This window comes from Nelumbo nucifera, chromosome 4, assembly GCF_055504915.1.
Source record: "Nelumbo nucifera cultivar China Antique chromosome 4, China Antique-T2T, whole genome shotgun sequence".
NCBI lineage: Eukaryota > Viridiplantae > Streptophyta > Magnoliopsida > Proteales > Nelumbonaceae > Nelumbo > Nelumbo nucifera.
Window position 1 is genome coordinate 22,481,983 of NC_142652.1, and position 22,669 is coordinate 22,504,651.

The following is a 22,669-nucleotide window of genomic DNA, read 5'->3' on the forward strand; positions in this document are numbered from 1 at the left end:
CCGACGCCCTGTCCCGACTGGCTAGCACGAGCCACAACGCCAGGAGAACCGTGTACGTAGAAGACTTGCCTCGGCCCAGCATTCTCGGTGGGGCAAGAGAGGTCGCTCCCGTCACCGAAGCGGAGCAGAGCTGGATCGACCCACTCGCGAGCTTCCTGTTGGACGGAACCCTCCCCGCGGACCGCAACACAGCCAAGAGGTTGCAGCGCCAGGCAGCCAAATACGTCATGATAGACGAACGGTTGTACCGACGATCCTACACGCTCCCCTATCTGCGATGCTTGCGCCCAGCCGAAGCCGAGCTGGTACTCCGCGACATCCACGAAGGCTTGTGTGGCGGACACCTGGGGGGCAGAGCCCTCGCCCAAAAGGCACTTCGACAAGGATACTACTGGCCAACGATGAAGACAGAGGCAATCGAGCTCGTCAGAAAATGCAGCAAGTGTTAGAAGCATGGCAGCATCCACCACCAGCCCGCTGCCGACCTTAAATACCTCACCAGTCCATGGCCCTTCGCCCAATGGGGCATCGACCTCCTGGGGCCATTCCCACCAGCGACAGGCGGGAGAAAATTCCTAGTGGTGGCAGTAGACTATTTCACAAAGTGGATAGAAGCCGAACCCCTGGCAATAGTTACGGCCCGAAACATACAAAACTTCTTTTGGAAGAACATCGTATATCACTTCGGGCTACCTCGGGTACTGATCTCCGACAATGGCAAACAGTTCGAAGACATCAAGTTCCAAGAATGGTGCTGAAATATGGGAATTAGTCAGAACTTCACATCGGTCGCACACCCGCAGGCAAATGGCCAAACAGAAGTAATGAACAGAGCCATCCTCCGCGGACTAAAAGCGCGATTGGACCGAGCCAAAGGTTTGTGGGCAGACGAACTACCAAGTGTTTTATGGGCACACCGAACCACGGAAAAGACCGCCACGGGTGAGACCCCCTTTAACCTCACCTATGGCACCGAAGCAGTGATCCCGGCGGAAATCGAAGTGCCTACGTTACGACTAGAAGCGTACGACGAACGGACAAACGAGGGCGAGCTGCGCACCAACCTCGACCTACTGGACGAAGTAAGAGACCTCGCGCACATCCGAACTGCGGCTTACCAACAAAAGGTAGCTCGGTACTACAACGCGCGAGTAAAAAAGAGGAACTTCTGCGTCGGCGACCTGGTTCTCCGTAAGGTCATGGTGCCCGAACCCGGTGTAGGGAAACTTGGACCGAACTGGGAAGGACCCTACAGAGTAATGAAAACACTCGGTGGGGGAGCGTACGAGCTCAGAACCCTAGAAGGGAAACAAGTACCCCGAGCATGGAACGTTGTCAACTTGAGAAGGTACTATCTGTAGGCCACCAAAGCAAGTACGCCGAAGTCATTTCATAAAACGAACTGAGGGACCGAAATGGTCAGTTCGGCAAAAAATATTGCTCGAAGACACCAGTACATGAACAAAAAGACATTTCATTTCAAAACAGATGTGTACATTTCATTTCATTTCACAAGCCCGGGGCTACTTCATCGTTATCAGAAGCCTCTCCGACAACGCCCGAAGGACCTGCCTCCCCCTCGGAGTCTGGTTCGGCATCCGCGGCATTAGCCATCTCCGGAGTGATGCGCGAAGTGGATATGGCGCTGGTATCGAGGTCGGGGTACGTATTCCGGATCATCCACCAACTTAGCTTGAAACCCCTCCTGTAGGAGTCTACCATCAGGTCATCGAAATCCGGCAAAGCAATGTAATCGCTGACAGCCTTCTTCTTCGCGTCTTCGATGCCTTGAGAGATGATCTGAGTCCTCTCCCTGATATCCTCCTGAAGATATTCGACCTGGTGCTCCAGGTCCAGCTTCATTTCCGCCATGCGCTGCACCACCACCCCCATGGCCTCGGCATCCCTCTGAGACCTCGCCTGCCTAGACCGCGCACGGCGAGCAGCAGCATCAGCAGCACGAGCATTCTCCTCGGCAGTCCGAGCAGCCTCCTCGGCAGCTCGCGCCTGCCGCGAGCATTTCTCCACCTGGTTCGCCAAGGCGTGAATGGAGGAGTTCACCTATCAAAGGAAAACGAGGTCAGAGAAACGAATGAAAAAATAGAAGCCGAGCTCTAAAGAAGGGATCACTTACCACCATGGCATGAGTAACGGCACGGCAAGCCACTTGGTGCAGAGGGAGCTCAGTCCACGCTGCAACTTCCTCAGGAAACATCGCCTCCTTACTCCGTTGAAGAGCATGCACAGGCGACAGCACGCTCCTGAAGTCCCCCAGGGCCTCCGAGCCTGACGGCCCAGCTCACGTATGAGCGGACTCGGAATAGGCGGGAGCCCCCGTGTGTGTGGTTTCGGCATAAGGAGCCCCCGCCAGCCCCTGCATAGGAGGAACCATCTCGGGCTCCTCTGCCGGACAATCCGGCACCTCGGGCTCCGCAGCTCGGGATGGCTCGGCGCGAGCTCGCTTGGCCACCCGCTTTCTCCTCTTCATCCCCTCGAACAAGTGCGCATCTCGGGACCCTCGAGAATCCATTGTACCTGCGAAAAGGAGTTTGGCATCAGTAAGACGTAAGCGAAGAGCAAGACAAGATCACTAGGGAAAGAACCTACCCGAACTCAGGCCCGCAGCAATAAGCTTGGCCTCCGTCAGATACCATTGGCAATCCAGCCCAAGCCGCGCCCATTGCCAGAGGCCCTTCGCCGTCTCCTCATCAAGTGTGATGCCGGAATCAGGAGCGGCCACCCCCCAGCCGGTCTGAAACGGCCACCCCATCGCACTTCGCACCCCGAAATAGTCCCGCTTCCACGCCGGGACCTTATTGGGGAGTCCGTGTAAGAGCTTGAAGCCCGGGCGAGGGGACAGGTAGTATGCCCGCCTACGCCCAGGAAGGGGACCCACTTGCTTTTTCAACATTAAGATAGAAGAAAAAATCTCCAGATCCAGAGGGAAGTTCTCGTCGCAAAATAAAGAGATCGTTCCCACTAAGTTCCTAATAGAGTTCGGGTGAAGCTGGCCAACCGTCACACCGAAGTGGTTTAGGACCTTGACAAGAAGAGGGTGGAAGGGCAGTCGCAGCCCCGCGGCGAGCTGTTCCCGGAAAATCACCATCTCATCAGGACTGTGTTCCCAAGGAAAGCTCCCCGTAGGGATAAAATAACCGTACTCACTGGGCAAATTATAGTAGTCTACGAGGGTTTGAAGTTCCTCAAGCGTCATAGTCGAAGGGCCGAACTGATCTACAACCCGGCCGCGGCGGGAGGTGGATGCCGACCTACCCGAAGCACCTCGGGTGGTAGGCCCGACCCCTTCCTCAGGACCTACATCGGGCTCACTTGAACTACCGTGGGACGCAAACCGGTTCGTAGAACCCACATCAGACCCGCTTGAACAGTCTGAACCCTCCAAACCAGACATCGTGGGACGGAACGGGATTCCAAAGAACACTCACCCGGGAAGAAGACTGAAGCAGACCGCGAGAACTCGAACAAGCAAGAAGCCCTGGGACGCTAGCTGAAGAGCCTGGACGCGAGCTGAAACTTAAGGCGCGAGCTCAAGATATACAACAATAGCAAGGACGCCCCCCCCCCGCGCACTATTTATATCCACAGCGTACGGAAAGCGACGGCCCAGATCGAAGCCAATCCAACGGCCCACAGCCGCGCTAAGCCGCACGTCTTCCAAGACCAATCAGCGCACGTCTTTCAGAGACTGACGGAACGTCGCGCACGTCTTGTCAGAGGACAGGTGTCGGCACGCGTCTTCCCGAAACTGATGGGGTAACGGCGCACGTCCCCTCGCAATAAAAGCGTCTGCAGCGCAACTCCCGAACAACTGCCGTCACGACTTCCGAATGCGCGCCCTTTTTTTTTTGAAAATCAAATTAGAGCAAGTGCGCTCAGCACGGACCAAGACCCTCCCACTACCTTGCAAACTCCCCGCGCCAAGACGGAACCGTTGTCACAGGGAGTGGGGGGCAATTGATGAAGGGAAATTTGGCCCGACCTCGCGATCGCCCGACACGTGGCAATGGCAAGCAGCTCGGGACAGTAGAGCACCCAAAGCGAACATCGGAAGCAAGTCCAAACTCACTACCGAGCCCGAACTCCAGACCGCTGTACTTAGTCTGAGCTCCTTGTTAAGAGCGAACTCCCTGTTAAAGGTCCGAGCTCCCTAAAACCCGAGCTCCCTAAATCCGAGCTCCCTACTAGAAGCCCGAGCTCCCTGATAAGAGCGAGCTCCCTCCTGAGAACCCGAGCTCCCTGCGAAGAGCACGGACTGTACTGGGCCCCAAGCCTCACAAAGCTGACCCGAGCTGACCCGTGGCAGCTCGGAACACTCCAAACCGAACTCAAGGCACCTCGCTCGCCACTCCAACACTTCACTTCCAAAGCACCAGGCCAGCCAGACGTACCCGATACCAAGGACGTCTTTATCCAAGGGCAGCGTACCTGACTGATTTGGGATCTGACGCCTGACAGCCGCATTTCAAACGGCTTCCTGCCACCGCCACCTGCAACCGTCGTCACTAGCCGCAGAGACGGCTCCGACAAAAGGAACAGTGGCGGTTCTGTCCGACCAGAGGAAATGACACCCGAACTGGCAGGAGTTCAGAAGTAATCATGCCCGACCTGACAGAGGCCTGGAAGTGAGTGCGCGAGGTGGTTATAAAAGGCTTCTACCCCCCCAGGGATGAGGTATGCTAACTTTCGCGCTATCTGGTTATTCTTGCCTTTGAAGGATTCTAACTTGAGCATCGGAGCCCTTACGCCAGGTTCTCCCCGGAGCTTCTCTTCTCCTCCCGTTTCAGGTCCCTGTTACTCATTTCAGAGGCAAGATCATCAACAGCTAAGACCGGCCAGATTGTGCATCATCAATGGGTATTTCTGTCAGTAAAGTTACCCTTTTATTACAATGAGCAGTACCATTAAAGAGGATTACACTGTATCATTGTATAATCTATGCAAGGGGGAAGAAGAAACAGATTTTCTGCCTTTGCAAAGGGAGTGCTTTGTTGTTTGGCAATTCATGACAGAACCTAAGGCAGATAAGGTGAAGATTAAGGTGTCGAGGAAAAAATAACTAATTGTGTTTGGTGGCCAATCTATGATGATGATATTGATAACCTAGATTAGGATGGGAGAATACATGGAGATTTTGGTGAAGCATTAGTTATTGAAGTGAATTTATTTCTGCTGAAAAAAGAAATTGAGTTGGATGAGACTTTAATGGAAAAATTAAAAAAAGAATATTCAGGTTGTCTGCAAAATGAAGCAAGAAACATTTAAGGCAATGATGGATTGCCCTTGATACAAACCACCAATTGTACTGAATGATTGGAATTAGTCAATACATCTTCATTTAAAAAAAAAATGAGCTGAATAAAGAGATGTCCTTCAAACTAATGGAAGGCCCTATGAAAACTGTTTATATCGTTTTAATTGAATGGAAATGAAGGAATTGGACAATTGAGAAAATGCTTAATTTAACTAGCCTTCATGTGCATGGAAAAACACCTTTTAAACTTGCAATTCTTGGTTTGCAGATGGTACAATAGTATGTGTGTTTTCTTTTTTGCCAAAGTGGAATAGGTGTGCCTTTTGAAGAAGGAATTAAAAATTCCTTGGACTGATGCATCCACCATCCTCCCAAAGTACTAGAAACACTAGCAAAGGATTTGAGGACAAGTTTTCTCTCACATGTGGTGATTTATTAAGGGGCATCTATTTGATCAAGAAATGCATTTGCTTTTTTGATGTGTCTTGTTACTAAAGTTTTATCTAAAATATTGTTGTTCTAGTTTCAAGTGTCAAAGACATTTGGGGGTTACAAATGAAAGCTATCTGTAATAGTTACAACTTAAATAATGTGTGGGCTAGTAAATACCATCCTTGACAAGGAAGTATGTATATAAATCATTGTAAATACCACAAGTTTCTCCATTAATAAAGTAAATGTTACAACAATGTATATAAATTATTTTAAATACCGGAATACCTTATATTCTTTAAAAAATGGTAATAAAATAAATGTTATTGATGATGCACGTTTTGGCAGCTCCCGACTGGCAGGTAACTCGGATGCCTAGCTGAACAATCCCTACCTGGAATGTAGCTTGGACGCCTAGCTGATTGGTTCCTAGCTGGAAGGTGGCTCGGATACCTAGCTGAGCGGTTCCTACCTGGAAGGTGGCTTTGACACCTAGCTGAACTGTCCCTACTTGGAAGGTGGCTCTGACGCCTAGCTGAATTGTCCCTAGCTGAAGGTGGCTCTGATGCCTAGCTGAATTGTCCCTAGCTGAAGGTGGCTCTGACGCCTAGCTGAACTGTCCCTAGCTAAAGGTGGCAAACTGCATAGTTTACTGGTGTGACTTGCAAGGAAACAGTGTCAGAGTGCTCGGGTTGCTTTACCTGGGGTGGGCACTCCGATGCTTAAGTCAGCGAATCAAAGATTTTTAAGATAGCTAAATATGAGAGAGCTGGAGAGCTATGAGAACTAAATTCCACATGTACCTTTTGAGGTTGGAGGTAAGGCCTTTATATAGGTATTGTTTGGCGTGGGCATCACGCACCACGTCCGGGATTTCCGGGAAGACGTGTCTAACTGGTCCAAAGTCCTCGGAAGTAGTCGTGCATGTAGGCCAATCTTTGCGCCTTACTCGGTTTCCTCCGAAACATTTGGTGTGAGAGCTAACTTTCGAGAGACCTGGGAGTGACGGGATGCATGCAGAGTTGGTTGGCGAGCACGTCTCGCAAGTTGCCACCCGAACCTCAATCAGGTTGGCAAGCCCTTCGAGGGAGGTCACTCCTCACATCGAGGTCACTTCGATCGGTATTGACGAGGTACCACCAGGTCGGCTCTGAATAAGGTGCTGTTAGCCATGCACGTCAGGGTGCCTGAGTTGTAGACGAGGTCGCCAGGTTGGTGGCAGAGGCAGGTCGGCGGTAGAGGCAGGTCGACAGGTCGGCAGTAGGGGCAGGTTGCCAGGTCGGCGGCAGAGGCAGGTCGCCAGGTCGATGGCAGAGGTAGGTCGCCAAGTCAGCGGCAGAGGTAGGTCTCCAGGTCGGCAGCAAAGGCAGGTCGCCAGGTCGGCGACAGAGGCAGGTAGGTCGCCAACTGGGACTCCATCATTTTGGCCAAGGCAAGTCATCGCCTAGGTGATGTTGGGATGTCATCTAGTTGTTCTGAGATGCCATGTGTCATGATGTCAATGGAGGACCGAATCTGCCCTCATCAGTTACCAATAAGAAAATGTTTTTGGATCTGTTCTTAATAACTTTTGATATAAATGGGTCTATAGGGGAGAGTTTTGTTCTGGGTAGTGTTGTAAAAAGATGACTGTGGGTTCAACTCCCTAATATAGGGTTTGATAGTTGTATACTAATTTTTGTATTAATGAAGTTACCGTTTCCAATCAAAATAAAGTTGATCTTTCATTTTAAGTAGTTCTGGGTCAAGTTTAAGCCTATTTATCCTCTTCTATGTGGAAAAAGCAGGGATTTTCTAATATTCATTTATTTCAAAAATCTAATGAAGTCGGGGTTATCATTCATTCGTTCAATGGGGAAAGGTTCAATACATGGTTGGGTGTGGGACACAAGGAACAAGGTCATTATGCATGTGGATGACTCAGAGTCTTTCACCAAATGGATGGTCTAGGTCTGACATGCCACTTCCATGTGACAGAGAATCCTAATGACTCCATTGTTTTTAAGCTTACTAGCCAAAAAGAATGCTTCTTATGGAATATTATTTGAAGCTAAGGGAGCTATTTTATGGAAGATCACCCTCTCTTAAAGTAATATGGAGCATTTGGAAAGAAAGAATTTGAAGACATTTTGAAGGTTGGTTGTGTATCTTGCACAGAATTTGAAGGACATTAACTCATTCAAAGAGATGGACTCTAATTTTGATTCAAGGTGGGAATAGTTAATTTAACACTAATTTGGGGCTTGAAAATTTAATTATTTGAAATGCAAATGAGGACAAGAGTAGAATGGGTTCCTTGAGCTGCAAATAGTTTGGCAGTTGGCTTGGCAAAGCAGGGTGCTACGAGAAATCATTTGTTTTGGGGGAAGTTGTAACTCTATCAACAGGGGTGGCTAGTCAAGGTTATCTACCTTACAAAGCAACTTATGTGTTCTCTTTTTAGATCATTAATAAAAAATTTTTATTGTTACTGATAAAAAATGTAGTTCTCCGAAATGATGTCATGGAGTTGTTTTGTAAATCTGTATATGGTAGAGTTTTTATTCCTCCTTCTGTGTTGATTATACATATTTACTATCAATAAAATAAACTTCTTTCTGATGAAAAAAAATGCTTCTTATCTAGACTCAAATACCATGAATAAATAAAGAAAATGATTTGGAACAGAATTATCTTGTATCGTTTGAGCCTTGTTATTTTCTAATTAGACTACATATTCTACTCTTTGATAGACTCGACTTTTCCCCATTTTTCTGAACATGCATATATGTATGTTTTGACAAATTAGTTGGCTAATGGAAAGGGCTCAACAACCCAAGTATTTTGGTAATGAAGGATCACATGCCTAGTGATCACATTAGTTGACTACTGATCACATCTAGGCATGTATGCATGCATTCACTTACATGCCTGCATACGTACATCCCCATTTTTGTGAATACATGCATATATGTATGTATGCAGGCATGTATGCATCTAAGTATTGCATTTAGGTGCTTGGTTACCTAGATCCTTGGGTTGTTGTTTATGTTGGCACTTGTTCTTTCTTTGGATAAGTTAAATTTTTGTATTATTGAAGAACAAATAGGGGAAGAGTTCCTATTTCGTAGAGAAGAGCACACTGATGCATAAAGCCAGTGCTGATTCAGAATATAATTGGTTCAGTTTCTCTTGTATCAAGCTTTCGGTACAAAATAATATGCACAAGGACATGCTTATATCTATTTATATTATTTATAATAGTTTTGATCTTCTTATCCCACATAGATGTGATCAGTAGCATGAATACTTTTCCTCAATTCTGCTTGATGCAAGACATCTTTATGCAAAGAAGGGCTATTGAATCTCCTCTCACTACCCAAACGTAGATTTTTCTTCTGGATTTATCATTGGCCCTTTAGAACCTTCAACAAGTACTAAGTCTTCTTTGCCTTATTAGTTTCTGGTTTTTATACATGTTTAACTATCTCTATTCACTTCTCGTCTTCTCCCCATCATGATTACGTGCTTCCTTAGTTCCTTTGACATCTTGGCTTGGATTTCTTCAAGATGTGATTCAGTCTTCTAATATCAGGTTTAAAATCAGTAATTAACAGTGCAAATCAGATCTGAATAATAGTGCAAGAGCTGTGTATGTCGAAGAGAAAAGGTAAGAGAAGAAGAAGTCGAATGATTCACCCTTCTCCTCTAACCCTATTTTAATAAACTCCAAAAATTAATGATGACAAGTATGTCTTTAAGTGGGCGGCCAGCTTGGCAATTACATAAAGAAAATAAAACAAGAACAAATAGCAGGCCCATTAAGTGAGGCCCATCAACATAAAATAAAAGATAAAAATAAAGGATATCACACAAGCAGCTGTTAGGGCCCATTCGGCCCAGTCTCTTTACACTCCCCCTCAAGCTGAGCATAGATGTCAATCATGCCCAGCTTGCTTATATAGTGTGTCAATTTCCCTTTGGGAACTCCCTTGGTCAAGATATCAGCCAGTTGCTCTTCTGATGTGATAAATGGCAAACAAACTTCTGAAGAGACTCTTTCCCTTATGAAATGCCTATCAACCTCAATGTGATTAGTTCTGTCATGCTGAACAGCTTGGTTGATAGCAGCTTGGTTGTCACAATAGAGCATCATTGGTTTCTCGTAGTCCACCCCCAATTCTTCTAGAAGGGATCGTAGCCATAGTATTTCTGACACACCATGAGCCATTGCCCTGTATTCTGCTTCAGTTGAGGATCTAGCAACTACTGATTGTTTCTTACTTCTCCAAGACACAATATTCCTAGCAACCAGAGCACAATAACCAGAGGTGGACCTTCTGTCATCCATACATCCTGCCCAATATGCATCAGTAAAGGCCTCCAGCTTCATGTGACCATGCTTAGCAAATAGAATACCTTTCCCTGGAGTACCTTTCAAGTAGCACAAAACCCTTTCTGCAGCAGCTAGATGAGTATCTCTAGGCGAATGCATAAACTGACTAATAGCACTTATTGCATAGGAAATATTTGGCCGAGTCATGCAAAGATACAACAACTTCCCAAAAAGGTTCACCATCTGTGGCAGAAAGTTTATGATTAGGATCAATGGGAGTGGAGATGGGTTTGGCTCCAAGTTTACCAGTTTCAGCAAGAAGATCAAGGACATATTTGCGTTGAGATATGAAAATACCGTCCTTAGACCAAGCAACTTCAATGCCCAAGAAATACCGAAGGTCTCCCAAGTCTTTGATTTCAAATTCAGAATTGAGAAATCCTTTTAGTTTTCTGGCCTCTTCAATGTCATTACCCGTGACCACAATATCATCAACATAAACAATCAAGAAGGTCACCGGAGTGTTATTTCTCTTCAAGAACAATGTATGATCAGATTGTGTTTGAATGTAGCCAAAGGAGACAAGAGTAGCCCGAAATCTCTCAAACCAAGCCTGAGGAGATTGTTTAAGACCATAAATGGATTTGTGTAGTTTACACACCTTGCCTTTCATTTCTTTCCCATACACCCCTGGAGGTAGAGACATATAGACTTCTTCATGCAGATCTCCATTCAAAAAAGCATTTTTAACATCAAACTAGTGTAGGGGCCAGTCAAAGGTAGCTGCTAGAGAAAGCAAGACCCTGACTGAAGTCATCTTAGCTACAAGAGCAAAGGTCTCAAGATAGTCAATGCCATACATTTGGGTGTAACCCTTGGCAACCAACCTAGCCTTATACCTCTCAACTGAGCCATCAAAGTGATATTTAATGGTAAACACCCATTTACATTCCACTAGTTCCTTCCCTTCCGGCAAGTCCACAATATCCCAGGTATGGTTCTTATATAATGCTTCAAGTTCAGTCATCATAGCATCCCTCCATTCGGGTTGAGATAATGCTTCTGGTACAGACTTGGGTATCACATGTGAAGAAACAGAAGCAAGAAAGGAGTAGTAGGAAGGAGAGAGAAGGCTGTAAGATAAATGTTTGGAGATGCAATGGGTTGTACACTTCCGCTTGCCCTTGCGAAGAGCAATAGGAAGGTCAAGGTCAGGGACGGTCGAAGGTGGGTCGATAGAGGGCTGACCTGTTTCCTCAGGAACTGTGGGAGTGGCAAGATGCTCTTCTGAAGGAGTGGAAACAACCTGCATATGTCTGAATCTCCCTCTTTGGTAACACCTTTGGAGAGTAGGATCAGAAGCAAGAGGAGGATCAGGGGTGGGTCCAGTGGAAGAGGTGGACACCCCATGATCAAACTCACAAGGGATGGGAAGAAGAACAACTGGAGACATAGCAAAGGGTTCATCAGATGTCTCCCCCTCAGGAGGATTACTAAAGAAAGGAGTCAACTTTGCAAAGGTGACATCCCGAGATACAAAGCGGGTGCCATGAACTGGATCAAAACAACAATAACCCTTTTGTGTAGAGGCATATTCCAGAAACACACACTTATAAGCCTTAGGTTCAAATTTATGCCTTTGGTGACTATGAATATGCACATAACAAGTACTCCCAAATACACGGAGAGGGAGAGAAAAGAGATCCTCATCCGAGAAGAGAAGACTAAAGGGGGTTTTAAAGCCAAGGACCCTGGAGGGCATACGGTTAATTAGGTAGGTAGCAGTATGAACAACATCTCCCCAAAACCTTACAGGAACATGGGATGCAAATAAAAGGGATCTGGCAACCTCAACCACATGTCTGTTCTTTCTTTCCGCCACCCCGTTTTGTTGTGGAGTGTAGGAACAAGAACTTTGATGAATAACCCCAAAAGTTTCAAGATAGGTGGAGAGGGTTTTTTCAAAATACTCCTTAGCATTGTCAGAGCGGAATATTTTGATACGGGTATTAAACTGGGTGAGGATGAGTTCATGAAAATTTTTCACAATAATTGGTACTTCATTCCGGGATTTCATGAGATAAATCGAAGTATAACGAGAATAATCATCAATAAAAAGGATAAAATACCTGTAGCCCCCCATGGTTGGCATGTGATATGACCCTCACACATCAGAGTGAACAATATGGAAAGGAGAAAGAGATCTTTTATTACTGATTGAATAGGATTGTCTACAATGCTTTGCTAGCTCACATGACTCACAATGAAGACTAGATAAAGGCACTCCTTTAAACATATCTGGGAACAGATGACTTAAAGTAGAAAAAGACAAATGACCAAACCGAAAATGACATAACAAAATTTTGTTAACAGACTGACACACTCTAAAGCAACTCCATGAGGTGGTCCCAAGGCTTGATCTGGTGTGTCCAACGGGTATATTCCATTCGCCTCATGGCCACTCCCAATCATCCTCTAAGACTGCAGGTCCTAAAAAACACAATGAGTGGGAAAGAAGGTTATGCTGCAGTTCATGGACTTTGTTAAGCTACTAATAGATAAAAGGTTTGTGTTAAGCTTAGGAACATGGAGAACAAAAGATAAGAACAGGGTGTCAGAGGTCTTTATATCTCCTTTACCAGAGATGGGGGCAAGTGACCCATCGGCAAGGGACATTTTCTCTTTCCCAGAGAGGAGATGATATGAACAAAAAAGGTTAGATAGGCTGGTCATATGGTCTGATGCACCGGAATCTATAATCCAAGGGAGTTTATGATTACCTGAAACTGAAGCGTGAATTGCTGAGGCATATGTACCTGAGTGAGCAAAAGCCGATGAAGAGGATGTACTGTTGGAAGGGTGGGCTGAAGAAATTGTAGCTTCCAGGTGATTTAGGAGCCTCCCATACTTCTTAAAGTCTAACTTCATTGTAGCCAACTGCCCAATGGTTGATGTTTTCTCACTCTCCTTACTTCCCCTTTCAGGTACTGTAGCAGCATTAGCAGTCTTGAGTTTTCCCGCTTGACTGCCCTTCTTAGGATTGTTCTTAAACCTCTCAGGGAGTAGTCCAGGGTGAAGTTTCCAGCAGGTGTCCTTGGTATGTCGTGGTTTCTTGCAATATTCACACACCTGCTCCCCCTTTTCAGTAGGCCCCTTAGATTTTATTCCTGCATGTGCAAAGCGTTTTGTAGGTGGACTCTGCAACTGAACTTGTCGTCTACTTTCTTCACTACTTATCATGGCATATGCCTGTGATAGAGTAACCTCATCTCTGGCCAAAATATTCTGTTTGATAATATCAAACTCAGGGTTGAGTCTAGTGAGAAACTCGAACACCCTATTTCTCTCCACCAACTTTCTGTACATTTCAACATCCTTTTTACTCTCCCATACCACAGTTTCGATAACATCAATTTCCTGCCATAGGGATTTTAGTATAGAGTAGTAGATTACTACACTCTTCTCCCCCTGTCTCAGGTTCTTCACATCACTTTTCAATTTGTGCGCTCGGGTTACATTCAATTTCTGTGAATAAGTCTCAGTTACACTGTCCCATATCTCCTTAGCAGAAGACATCCAGAGATAGTGCTGGCTTATATGAGGTTGCATAGAGTTAACTAACCATCCTATAACGGTATAGTTCTCTTGCATCCATCTCTCAAATTCAGGATCTGTCTCTTCGGGTTTCATCTTGTTGCCTATGAGATACCCAAGTTTTCCTCTACTACAAACATAAATTTTTATAGACTGTGCCCAGGCAAGATAGTTCGTCCCATCTAGCTTAATCGTGGTAACACCAGTCAAAACGGAATCTACTGGAGTAGGTCCAGAAACCGGCACCTGCTTGAACTCACTTCCGTATGTCTCCATTAATCAAACGGAAATCAAAGAACTGAAATTTTAACTATGCAAACTTACTTGAAGTCAAACCAGAAATAGGGTGCTTGAAAAACTAGGGTTTTGCTCCGTCCAGCAGATGGGAGGAAGAGAGAAGATGGTGTCGCACCAACCAGACTGACCCAAACTCTTCCTAACTTGAACCGCCCTCCTTTAGTAGTCACAAGACACCTTCCAAGCACAGAGCGCCACACCCAAGCTTCACCTTTCCTGGTAACCTCGAAAATCTCTAGTTGGCTAGGGTTTCGGGCAGCAGCAAAACAGCATCACTTCTTGGCAAAATTCGGCCAGAACTTAAATCTCTAAAACCTTCTACCAACTGGGCAAGTGATCTCTATACTATAGAGAACCTATCTCTCCATACGCTCTCTTGATTTTAGAGTGTACAGCAACAAAGAAAAAGGAAGAAAGAAGAACTGTACCTGCTCTGATACCAAGATGTGAATCAGTCTTCTAATATCAGGTTTAAAATCAGTAATTAACAGTGCAAATCAGATCTGAATAGTAGTGCAAGAGCTGTGTATGTCGAAGAGAAGAGGTAAGAGAAGAAGAAGTCGAATGATTCACCCTTCTCCTCTAACCCTATTTTATTAATCTCCAAAAATTAATGATGACAAGTATGCCCTTAAGTGGGCGGCCAGCTTGGCAATTACATATAGAAAATAAAACAAGAACAAATAATAGGCCCATTAAGTGAGGCCCATCAACATAAAATAAAAGATAAAAATAAAGGATATCACACAAGCAGCTGTTAGGGTCCATTCGGCCCAGTCTATTTACACTTCATAAAAGACAACATGAACCAAGTAGGGAAGGCTTGCATTATAGGTTAATGCTATCAAGCTTGAGAGTTTTGAACATGAACAGTGTTTCGCTTTTTTTTTCTTGTATATTTGCCTGTTCTATTGCTGGAGTTTTTTTGTTTGATACTTTATTTTATCTAATGTTTAAGCAGTTACAAATTCAGTCATTTAGGGTTTGAATTGGTGGTATTTGTAGTTTATAGTTAATTTTATTATATGTTTCTGTTGTATTAAGTTATCTAACCAACTATTTATGCTTCAAAACTTAAATTCTTTATGTAACCTTTGCTATAAACTCTCTGAAGTTGTTTGACAGGCACTTTGGTCTTCAAGGTGAGTAGGTTCGGTGAAGGCTATTTTATTGGTTGTGATCAACACCCTAAATGCAAGTAAGTTTGAAAAGACAGAACTTCGTTTATCCAATTTAAACCTTGCATTTTCTGACACTTCAGTATGTTCTGATGCTTTTACTGATAATTGTCTTTTTTTTTCTTTCTTCGATCTGAATATTTTAGTTTTACAGCCTATGATATAATCTGTTATAGGTTTCAGAAACTAAATGATAAAATTTGAGGATAACATGGCACCACCATATTGCCTTCTGTAGCAAACTTATAATGTACATTTTGATTCTTTGATTCATTGTTGGCAGTTGATAAATTTTTTGTCTTTTCTGGTGTCAAACTTTCAAACTGAAGTGGTGCTATAGGTCCAGGATGTGAGATATTGAGATATTAGCCACATGGATAACATCCATGTCATATTTAATGCATATGTTGTTTTAACATTTTAGACTTTTGAACATCCTGACGGTTTTATGTTTTTTTTTTCACGAGCAGTGAAACCTTGTAATTCTAAACATGGTTTAGTAATTTTGGAGGTTTCTGCTCGTATATATGAAAGTCTGGTCCATTCAATGAAAGTGGTTATTGCCACGTTCTAATAAAGGCCAAGTGTGTCTAGAATTTCTGTAGGCCAGCTCCCTTAGAACCCCACCCCCTCTCAGTGCACCACAGGGTGGGATGGATGTGTTTTAGAATTCCAATTCTTGAAACATTTAAGTTCAACATTCCCCTGGAACATAAATCTTAAGCAAACAATGTCCACAACCTGATGGTCTTTAAGACATCATATCTTGATAAAGATACTAAAAGAAAGGGTGAGATAATGGTGTCAGGCCAGACTTTTATTTGGTTTGCTGTTATTATACTTTTATTTATTTTATTTTATCCTTTTGCTTTTATATGCCAGTTAGGAGTCAGGTCAATGCCCCCTGACTCCTGAGGCTTTCTTGTGCTTTCATTTTATTTTAAGGGTTGGAAGGTTTTAGCCCCTTGCACCTTTTGGGTTTAAATTTGATTTCTTTGTTTTATAAAATTGGAGGTGGCTTTCCTCCACATGGAATTACATTTGGGTTCCAAAAACGATCAGAAATAAAGTAAAAGAAAGTTTAAAGGGCTTGGTCCTAATTGATTTTGAATACACTCAACATACCACTTCTTCAAGATCACTCCTTTTTTATCCTGATTTTTTTTTTTCTGAAAAAGGTAAAGTATCGTTGTATTAGTATGAACAAAAAAAATGTAAAGCAAGATGATGTACTGAGGAACCAAGAAAAGCTGTTCCATCTAACCTTGATCCCCACCCTGCTATATAAAAAGATTATCCTGTACAAAAAGGGATTCAAAATCTACACCCTTAAACAACCTGTGACCAGCCAACCAAGAGAATGTAAAGCAAGATGATGTACTGAGGAACCAAGAAAATCTGTTCCATCTAACCTTGACCCCCACCCTGCTATATAAAAAGATTATCCTGTACAAAAAGGTATTCAAAATCTACACCCTTAAACAACCTGTGACCAGCCAACCAAGAGAACATGTTTCCCAAAATTTTCTGATAAATAGAAACAACAGAACTTATCTTGCTCTTGAAGACTCGTGCATTTCTTTCTTGCCGAAAGGTACCAGAAAACCACTGATTTTAGTGTGCCTGCTATGCTCAATTTGTCAACATTGACTATTGACTGGATATGAGATTTTGAAGTTCTGGAAACCAAACAATGATTCAGAGATAAGTTCAGGGGATTCAATCCAAGTCGAGATCTTGATTCCAATATACAGTTTAAAACTGTGACCTTCATTGGTACTACATTGAGTGGAGGCAGGATGGGATTCACAGATTGTAAATGCATGGATAAAAGAGGGATCATGTCTTTTATTTCATTGCATTGAAAAGATAAGATCTTTGGCTTTCAGTATAAACATATTTTAAGCCTTTGGGAGATAGAGCCCCTGGCCCCGATGGATTCCCAATTTTCTTTTATCAGATTTGCTGGAGTTTTATCGGTTCAGATTTGATACAGGTGTTCAATGATTTCTATCATTCAGCCATTGTCAACAAAGGAAATAACTCTAACTTCATATGTTTGATTCCCAAGAGAAAGGGTACTTTAGAAGTAAAAGACTTCAGACCTATCAGCTTGATTGGGAGTGTGCAAAATTTTAGCAAAGGTTCTAGCTGAAAGACTAAAGAAAGTTTTAGGTGAAATCATTTCCCCAAATCAATTTGCATTCGTCAAAAAGTGACAAATTGTTGACAGCATCCTAATAGCAAATGGATGCGTAGAAGAGAGGAAGCTGAATGGCAAACCAGGTGTGATTATGGAACTCGACTTGGAAAAAGCATACGACAAAGTAGACTGGGAGTGTCTCATGGAAACTATGAGGCTAATGGGGTTTGGAAGAAAGTGGATTAAGTGGGTTTAGGGATGTATAAGTTCTACCTGGTTCTCATTACTAATTAACAGGCAACCAAAAGGATATTTTAATGCCAGCAGAGGTTAAGTCAAGGCTGCCCCCTCTCCCCATTGCTTTTTACTCATGTCACAGAAATTTTTAGCTAACTGGTGAATAAGGCTATTTCTCTGGGCCTATTGATAGGTTTTGAAGTCGGACGGGAAGCCACTCAGATTTCACATCTCTAGTTCGCCGACGTCACTGTCCTTTTCCTAGAGGCTGATGAAGAAATCGTTTCAAATCTGAAAAGGGTCATCACCTACTTTGAATGGATTTCTGGACTGCAAGTCAACTTCTCTAAGAGTAGTATCGTTGGCCTAAATCTAGATGGTGCACATTTCTTGAATGCCTTCACAGAGATCTTGGAATGCAAAGCAGAGAATCTCCCCTTCTCCTATCTGGAGATGCCTCTTGGAGGGAATCCGAGAAATCAAAGTTTTTGGGAACCAATACTAGAAAAATGTGAGAAGTTAGCCTCATGGAAAAGGAACTACCTGTCCAAAGGGGGAGACTTACTCTCATTAGAGCCTCTTTGGAAAACCTACCCACCTACTACCTTTCTATTTGCTATTCAGTTAGAAAAGCTTCAGAGAAATTTTATTTGGGAAGGAGGTGAGGAAAGGGGCCCTCACCTTGTGAGGTGGTCTCAGGTCTGCAAACCAAAGGAGGGTGGTGGGTTGGGAGTAGGTTACTTGAAAGAAAGAAACACAGCTCTTCTCAATAAATGGTTGTGGCGATTCCCTCTAGAACCAAGTGCGCTATGGACTGCTGTAATCACTAGCAAATACGGGAAGCACGCCAATGGTTGGGATAACAAGCTTCACTTGAATCGGGTCAAAGAGACCCACCCTTGGAAAGGTATAACCTCGACTTACACTTTTTTAATCTCTTTTATCATATGTAAGGTGGGCAAAGGCGATAGAATTAAGTTCTGGACTGATCTTTGGTGGGGTAACTCAACCTTGGCCAACTCCTTCCCTCGCCTTTTCAGCCTTACCTCAAACCAAGAAGCTTCCATATCCCAGGTTTTACCCCCCTCCCCCCTTTACTTCAATTGGAACCTAACTCTTAAGAGACCACTAAGGGACCTGGAACTTAGTGAAATCACTAACTTCTTGCACACCCTGAGAGAGGTATACCTCTCCCGAAATTCCCCTGACCTTCGTGTGTGGACCCTTCACCCATCTGCTAAGTTTTCAATCAAACCTTGCTTCAAGGCTTTAGTTAGGGAAGAACAAATCACTGATCAGTACCCCTACAAGAGAACTTGGTGTGCTCGTATCCCTTTCAGGGTCTGTTTTTTTTTTTTTTTTGTGTGGGAGGCCAGCTTAAAAAAAAATCAACACTTATGATCTCCTTCAGAAAAAAGAACCATGGAAGGCCTTACCTATCCCCTCATGTCTGTTGTTTCTGCCTTAAAGCCGGGGAATCTGCCAACCACATCCTGCTTCACTGTGAGGAAACTAGAAAATTTTGGAACTTTTTCCTAACATTATTTGAATACAATTGGGTTTTCCCAGAACATGTGGTTGAATTCTTAGGACAATGGTCAGGAAGAGGTGTAAGCAAAAGAGGAACTTTATGGCAATCTGATGCACATGCTATTTTTTGGAGCATTTGGGAAGAGAGAAATAATCGGGTGTTTACCAATAGAACAAAAAACTGTGAGGAGATTATTTCTCTAATCTGTTACGGATGCTTCCTGTGGACTTCCAGCTCAAATTATTTCAGAGGTGTCACATTTGCTGACCTCCAAAGAAATGCCGTAAATTTTCTTTACTCTAATCACATACACCTCAGCACTTCCCACAGTTTCAGATTTGCCGAGGAAGGGGAGACAAGTTTGTACTTTGAGGAGAGTGCTTTCGGAAACCCAGGTGCAGTGGCGGGTATTGGAGGCGTAATTCGAAGAAGAGATGGTACTATCAGTTGGGCTTTTAGTGGGCCAATTGGGATAGTTTCCTCAACAAAGGCTGAAGTCATGGCAGCTTTAACCGGCATCAGGATTGCAAGAGACCTGGGTTTATTAAATCGTACCATTAAAGGAGATTCAGCCAATACCATTAATTGGCTCACTAATCCTGACAGTGGGCCTTGGGCCTTAGCTCACTACTTGGCTGAAGCGAGAGACATCCTCTCCTCCTTGAATGCTTACGTGGGCTGGGTTCCAAGGGAACTAAACTCAGAAGCTGACAGTCTAGCTAAATCTGGCGCTTACAGGGATTACTTATTCAGTGATAGTTTTCTGCCTAAAAAATCAAAATTTCAGTATAAACATATTTTTTTTTATTTTAAATACAAATGAATCAAATAAGGGTCTACTTTTGGATCTGTTTGTAGCCCTACCCCAAATAAGAATTTTCTTGATGTGCAAAATGTGGTGTGGCTATGTCAAATTATATCATCCGTAGTGGTGTGCCATATCAAATTGACCCATTGACCACCCTATTTATATTCTCAATTTCTTCCTGTCCCTAACTCACTAAATTATCAAGAGATTGATTTAACTTTCCATCCTGAGAATAGTAAATGCGACTTTCTACTTTCTAGGAAGATAAGGGATTTTAATTGACCCTTTCTAAAAGAAAGAAAAAAGAAAAGAACTCCAGTTCTCATTCTTAGCTACCATGGAAAAACCAAAAACCAGCCTAACTGAATTGACTTCATATGCAAATTTATTGTTAAACTACACGACTTCTGCAGGAAAAAGAATAAAAGGCATTTAGAAATACATTGTTGTTTGTTAGCCCCCAAAAAATTACCCAGATGCTTGTTCTCCATTACCATCAAAAAATTTGAAAGCCTGTATTACTGCATCTCTCTTGAATCCAAGCTCAATAAGTTTTGCTACTTTGGCTTCAAAATCAGGGCTCTGTGTTGGAGTATCACTATGTGTGGTTCCAGAAGACTGGCCTTTTTTTTGAAGAGTAAAATGAATTTCTTTTTTTTTATGAATGAGTAAGATTTTATTAAACCAGCAAATAAGAGTTACAGGCAACCCATGGAAAGGCATGAGGTGCAACCTTTCCTTTAAAACTAGTTACAGAATTATAAGTTCAAAAGAAATTACACAAAAGCCCAAAATAAAGTAGCCCGATAAACCCCCTGTTTTGCAAGTGAACCAGCCATTGAGTTTGCTGATCTGCCTACCCACTGAACTCTGATTGCCATATCCATTTAACCTTTTTGAGAAGACCTCTATAGCCCCAGATCACGAGTCCGGATCCTGCAACCAACCCACTATCACCTGGGAGTCCTCTTCAATAATCAGATGCTCTATTCCTAGCTGGTTTGTGAGCTGAATTCCTTGCACAGCAGCAAGTGTGCAAGGAATTCGGCCCTTATAGAGTCTCCCACACCTGCAGGACCTGAATACAAAGATATAATACTACTGTCTCTGTTTCTCAGCACTCCTCCTATACCTGAAGGTCCTGGGTTATCTTGGCTACTCCCATCAAAGTTCAGCTTAATAAACTCCTCCCCAGGTGGCATCCATTCAACCACATATCTGTCATTCCTAGTAGAAGTGTTAGCCACTGCTAACCAGTTTCTCCACAGGTCATCGAAAGAGTACGCATCGAAGAGATTTAGAGTTTTCAGCCACTGATGCCCTTGTCAAAATACATTCTTTAACTTCCGAGAAACTCCTTTCTTTTTCACAAAAAAATTCTGGTGTTCCTTTCTTCCCAAACAGTCCACAACAAAGTTGCTCTTATGCACTTCCACATAATTCTCCCTCTCTTTGTATGCCATACAAAGGTAGACGGACTAAACAGCAAGCTAGTATCAGATGGCAGGTTCCACCTACACTCAAACAACATAAAAATCCAATTCCAAAAAGCTGCAGCAAAGGGGCAAGAGATCAGTAAGTGGTGACAGTCCTCATTCTGAGTTTTACAAGGAACACACCAATTTGGGGATAAGCACCATTTTGGTCTCTTCTTTTGCAGGTTTTCCAAGGTATTAATCTTACCATAAAAAAAACTTCCTGTAGAGAACACTGATGTGGACCCCACTGCTGTGGTCCCCACTGTGTTAGTATGGCAGCTTATTTTTTGTTAGTTATGTCAGTGTTAGTTGGTAGTTATTTCAGTTTGTTATTATAGCTTGTTATTTCAGCTTTCTTATTAGTTTATTTGCCATGTAAGCAATAAGGGCAATTCAGCCCTTTTACAATTAGTCTACATATATAAATATTAAGAGTGGGTTGGCAGATCAACTGATCAACCCTCTCTCTCTTTTTAAAATCTCTTCGTGTGCTTCTTCTTTTCTCCCTCTCTTCTTCTCTTCTGAAATTTCTTCTTTCTTTTCTTTTGAATTCAAGACTGGTTGTAGTCTTGATCGACTACTCTTCCCAAAAAACACAGCAATCTTTGGGGGAATGGGTCTAACCCAGAATTCGTAAAATGAAAATTTATTAAATAAGAAGAAAGATATAGTCCAGTAGGTGGCAAGATGGCACCTAGCTTGCAAAACAAAACACTGATATAAAAAACACAGTCTAAAACAAATTACAATAATTGAATTTCAAGCACATTCCAGAGATCCTCCCCCAAGTCTGGTCTGCTGACTTGATCGAAATCTGGTAGCACTCAGACTCAATCTGCTACTAGTTTCCCCATCAGAGCCACCATAGTTTCAGTATTTTATATTTATCTTAAAAAATCCTTTTCTTTCTTTCATTCCACATGGTCCAGCACACAGCAAAGGGAATGCAGCTCCATGTTATCCTTGCTTTCCTACTTCCCCCAAATCCTGGCCAAGCGGAGAAAATTTCTGCTGTTGAACTTGGCTGAAATACTCTTTGCCCGAATAAAGAGGAATAGAATTTCCAAATGATGTTTGCCATCTTACAAGAAAAGAATAAGTGTAAGACAGTCTCTTCATCCGAGCAGCACATAACACAGATGTTTGCTGAACAGAATCCTCTACTTTTCAAGTGGTTTACTGGTAGAATACTATCCAAGGCAACCAACCAAGCAAAAGCTTCCACTCTTGGTGGAATGGGATTCTCCCAGACCCCTCCCATATAATCTGAGGCCAGCTGACCCTTTACCAGAGCCAAGTAGAAGGATTTCACAGTGAACACCCCGTTCTTACACTCTTTCCACCACAGCCCATCCCTCGAGGAGGGTGACACCTTAACTTTCTG

At 43.4% G+C, this 22,669-nt stretch overlaps 2 protein-coding genes across 2 annotated transcripts in view; one reads left to right on the top strand and one right to left on the bottom strand.

The window, feature by feature from the left end:
- Positions 1 to 22,669, top strand: part of LOC104597850 (DNA topoisomerase, type IA, core) — an 82,953-nt gene that overhangs the window by 55,538 nt on the left and 4,746 nt on the right. The window contains exon 18 of the mRNA XM_088903210.1: positions 15,025 to 15,108. Coding sequence (XP_088759336.1) covers positions 15,025 to 15,108 — 84 coding nt within the window. The remainder of the gene's footprint in view (positions 1 to 15,024; positions 15,109 to 22,669) is intronic.
- On the bottom strand, positions 1,370 to 2,359 carry LOC148792082 (uncharacterized). The gene is made up of 2 exons (XM_088903211.1): positions 2,135 to 2,359; positions 1,370 to 2,061 (listed from the first exon to the last, which is right to left on the bottom strand). The coding sequence occupies exons 1-2, from the start codon at positions 2,213 to 2,215 to the stop codon at positions 1,510 to 1,512; spliced, it is 633 nt and encodes a 210-aa protein (XP_088759337.1). The 5' UTR covers positions 2,216 to 2,359; the 3' UTR covers positions 1,370 to 1,509.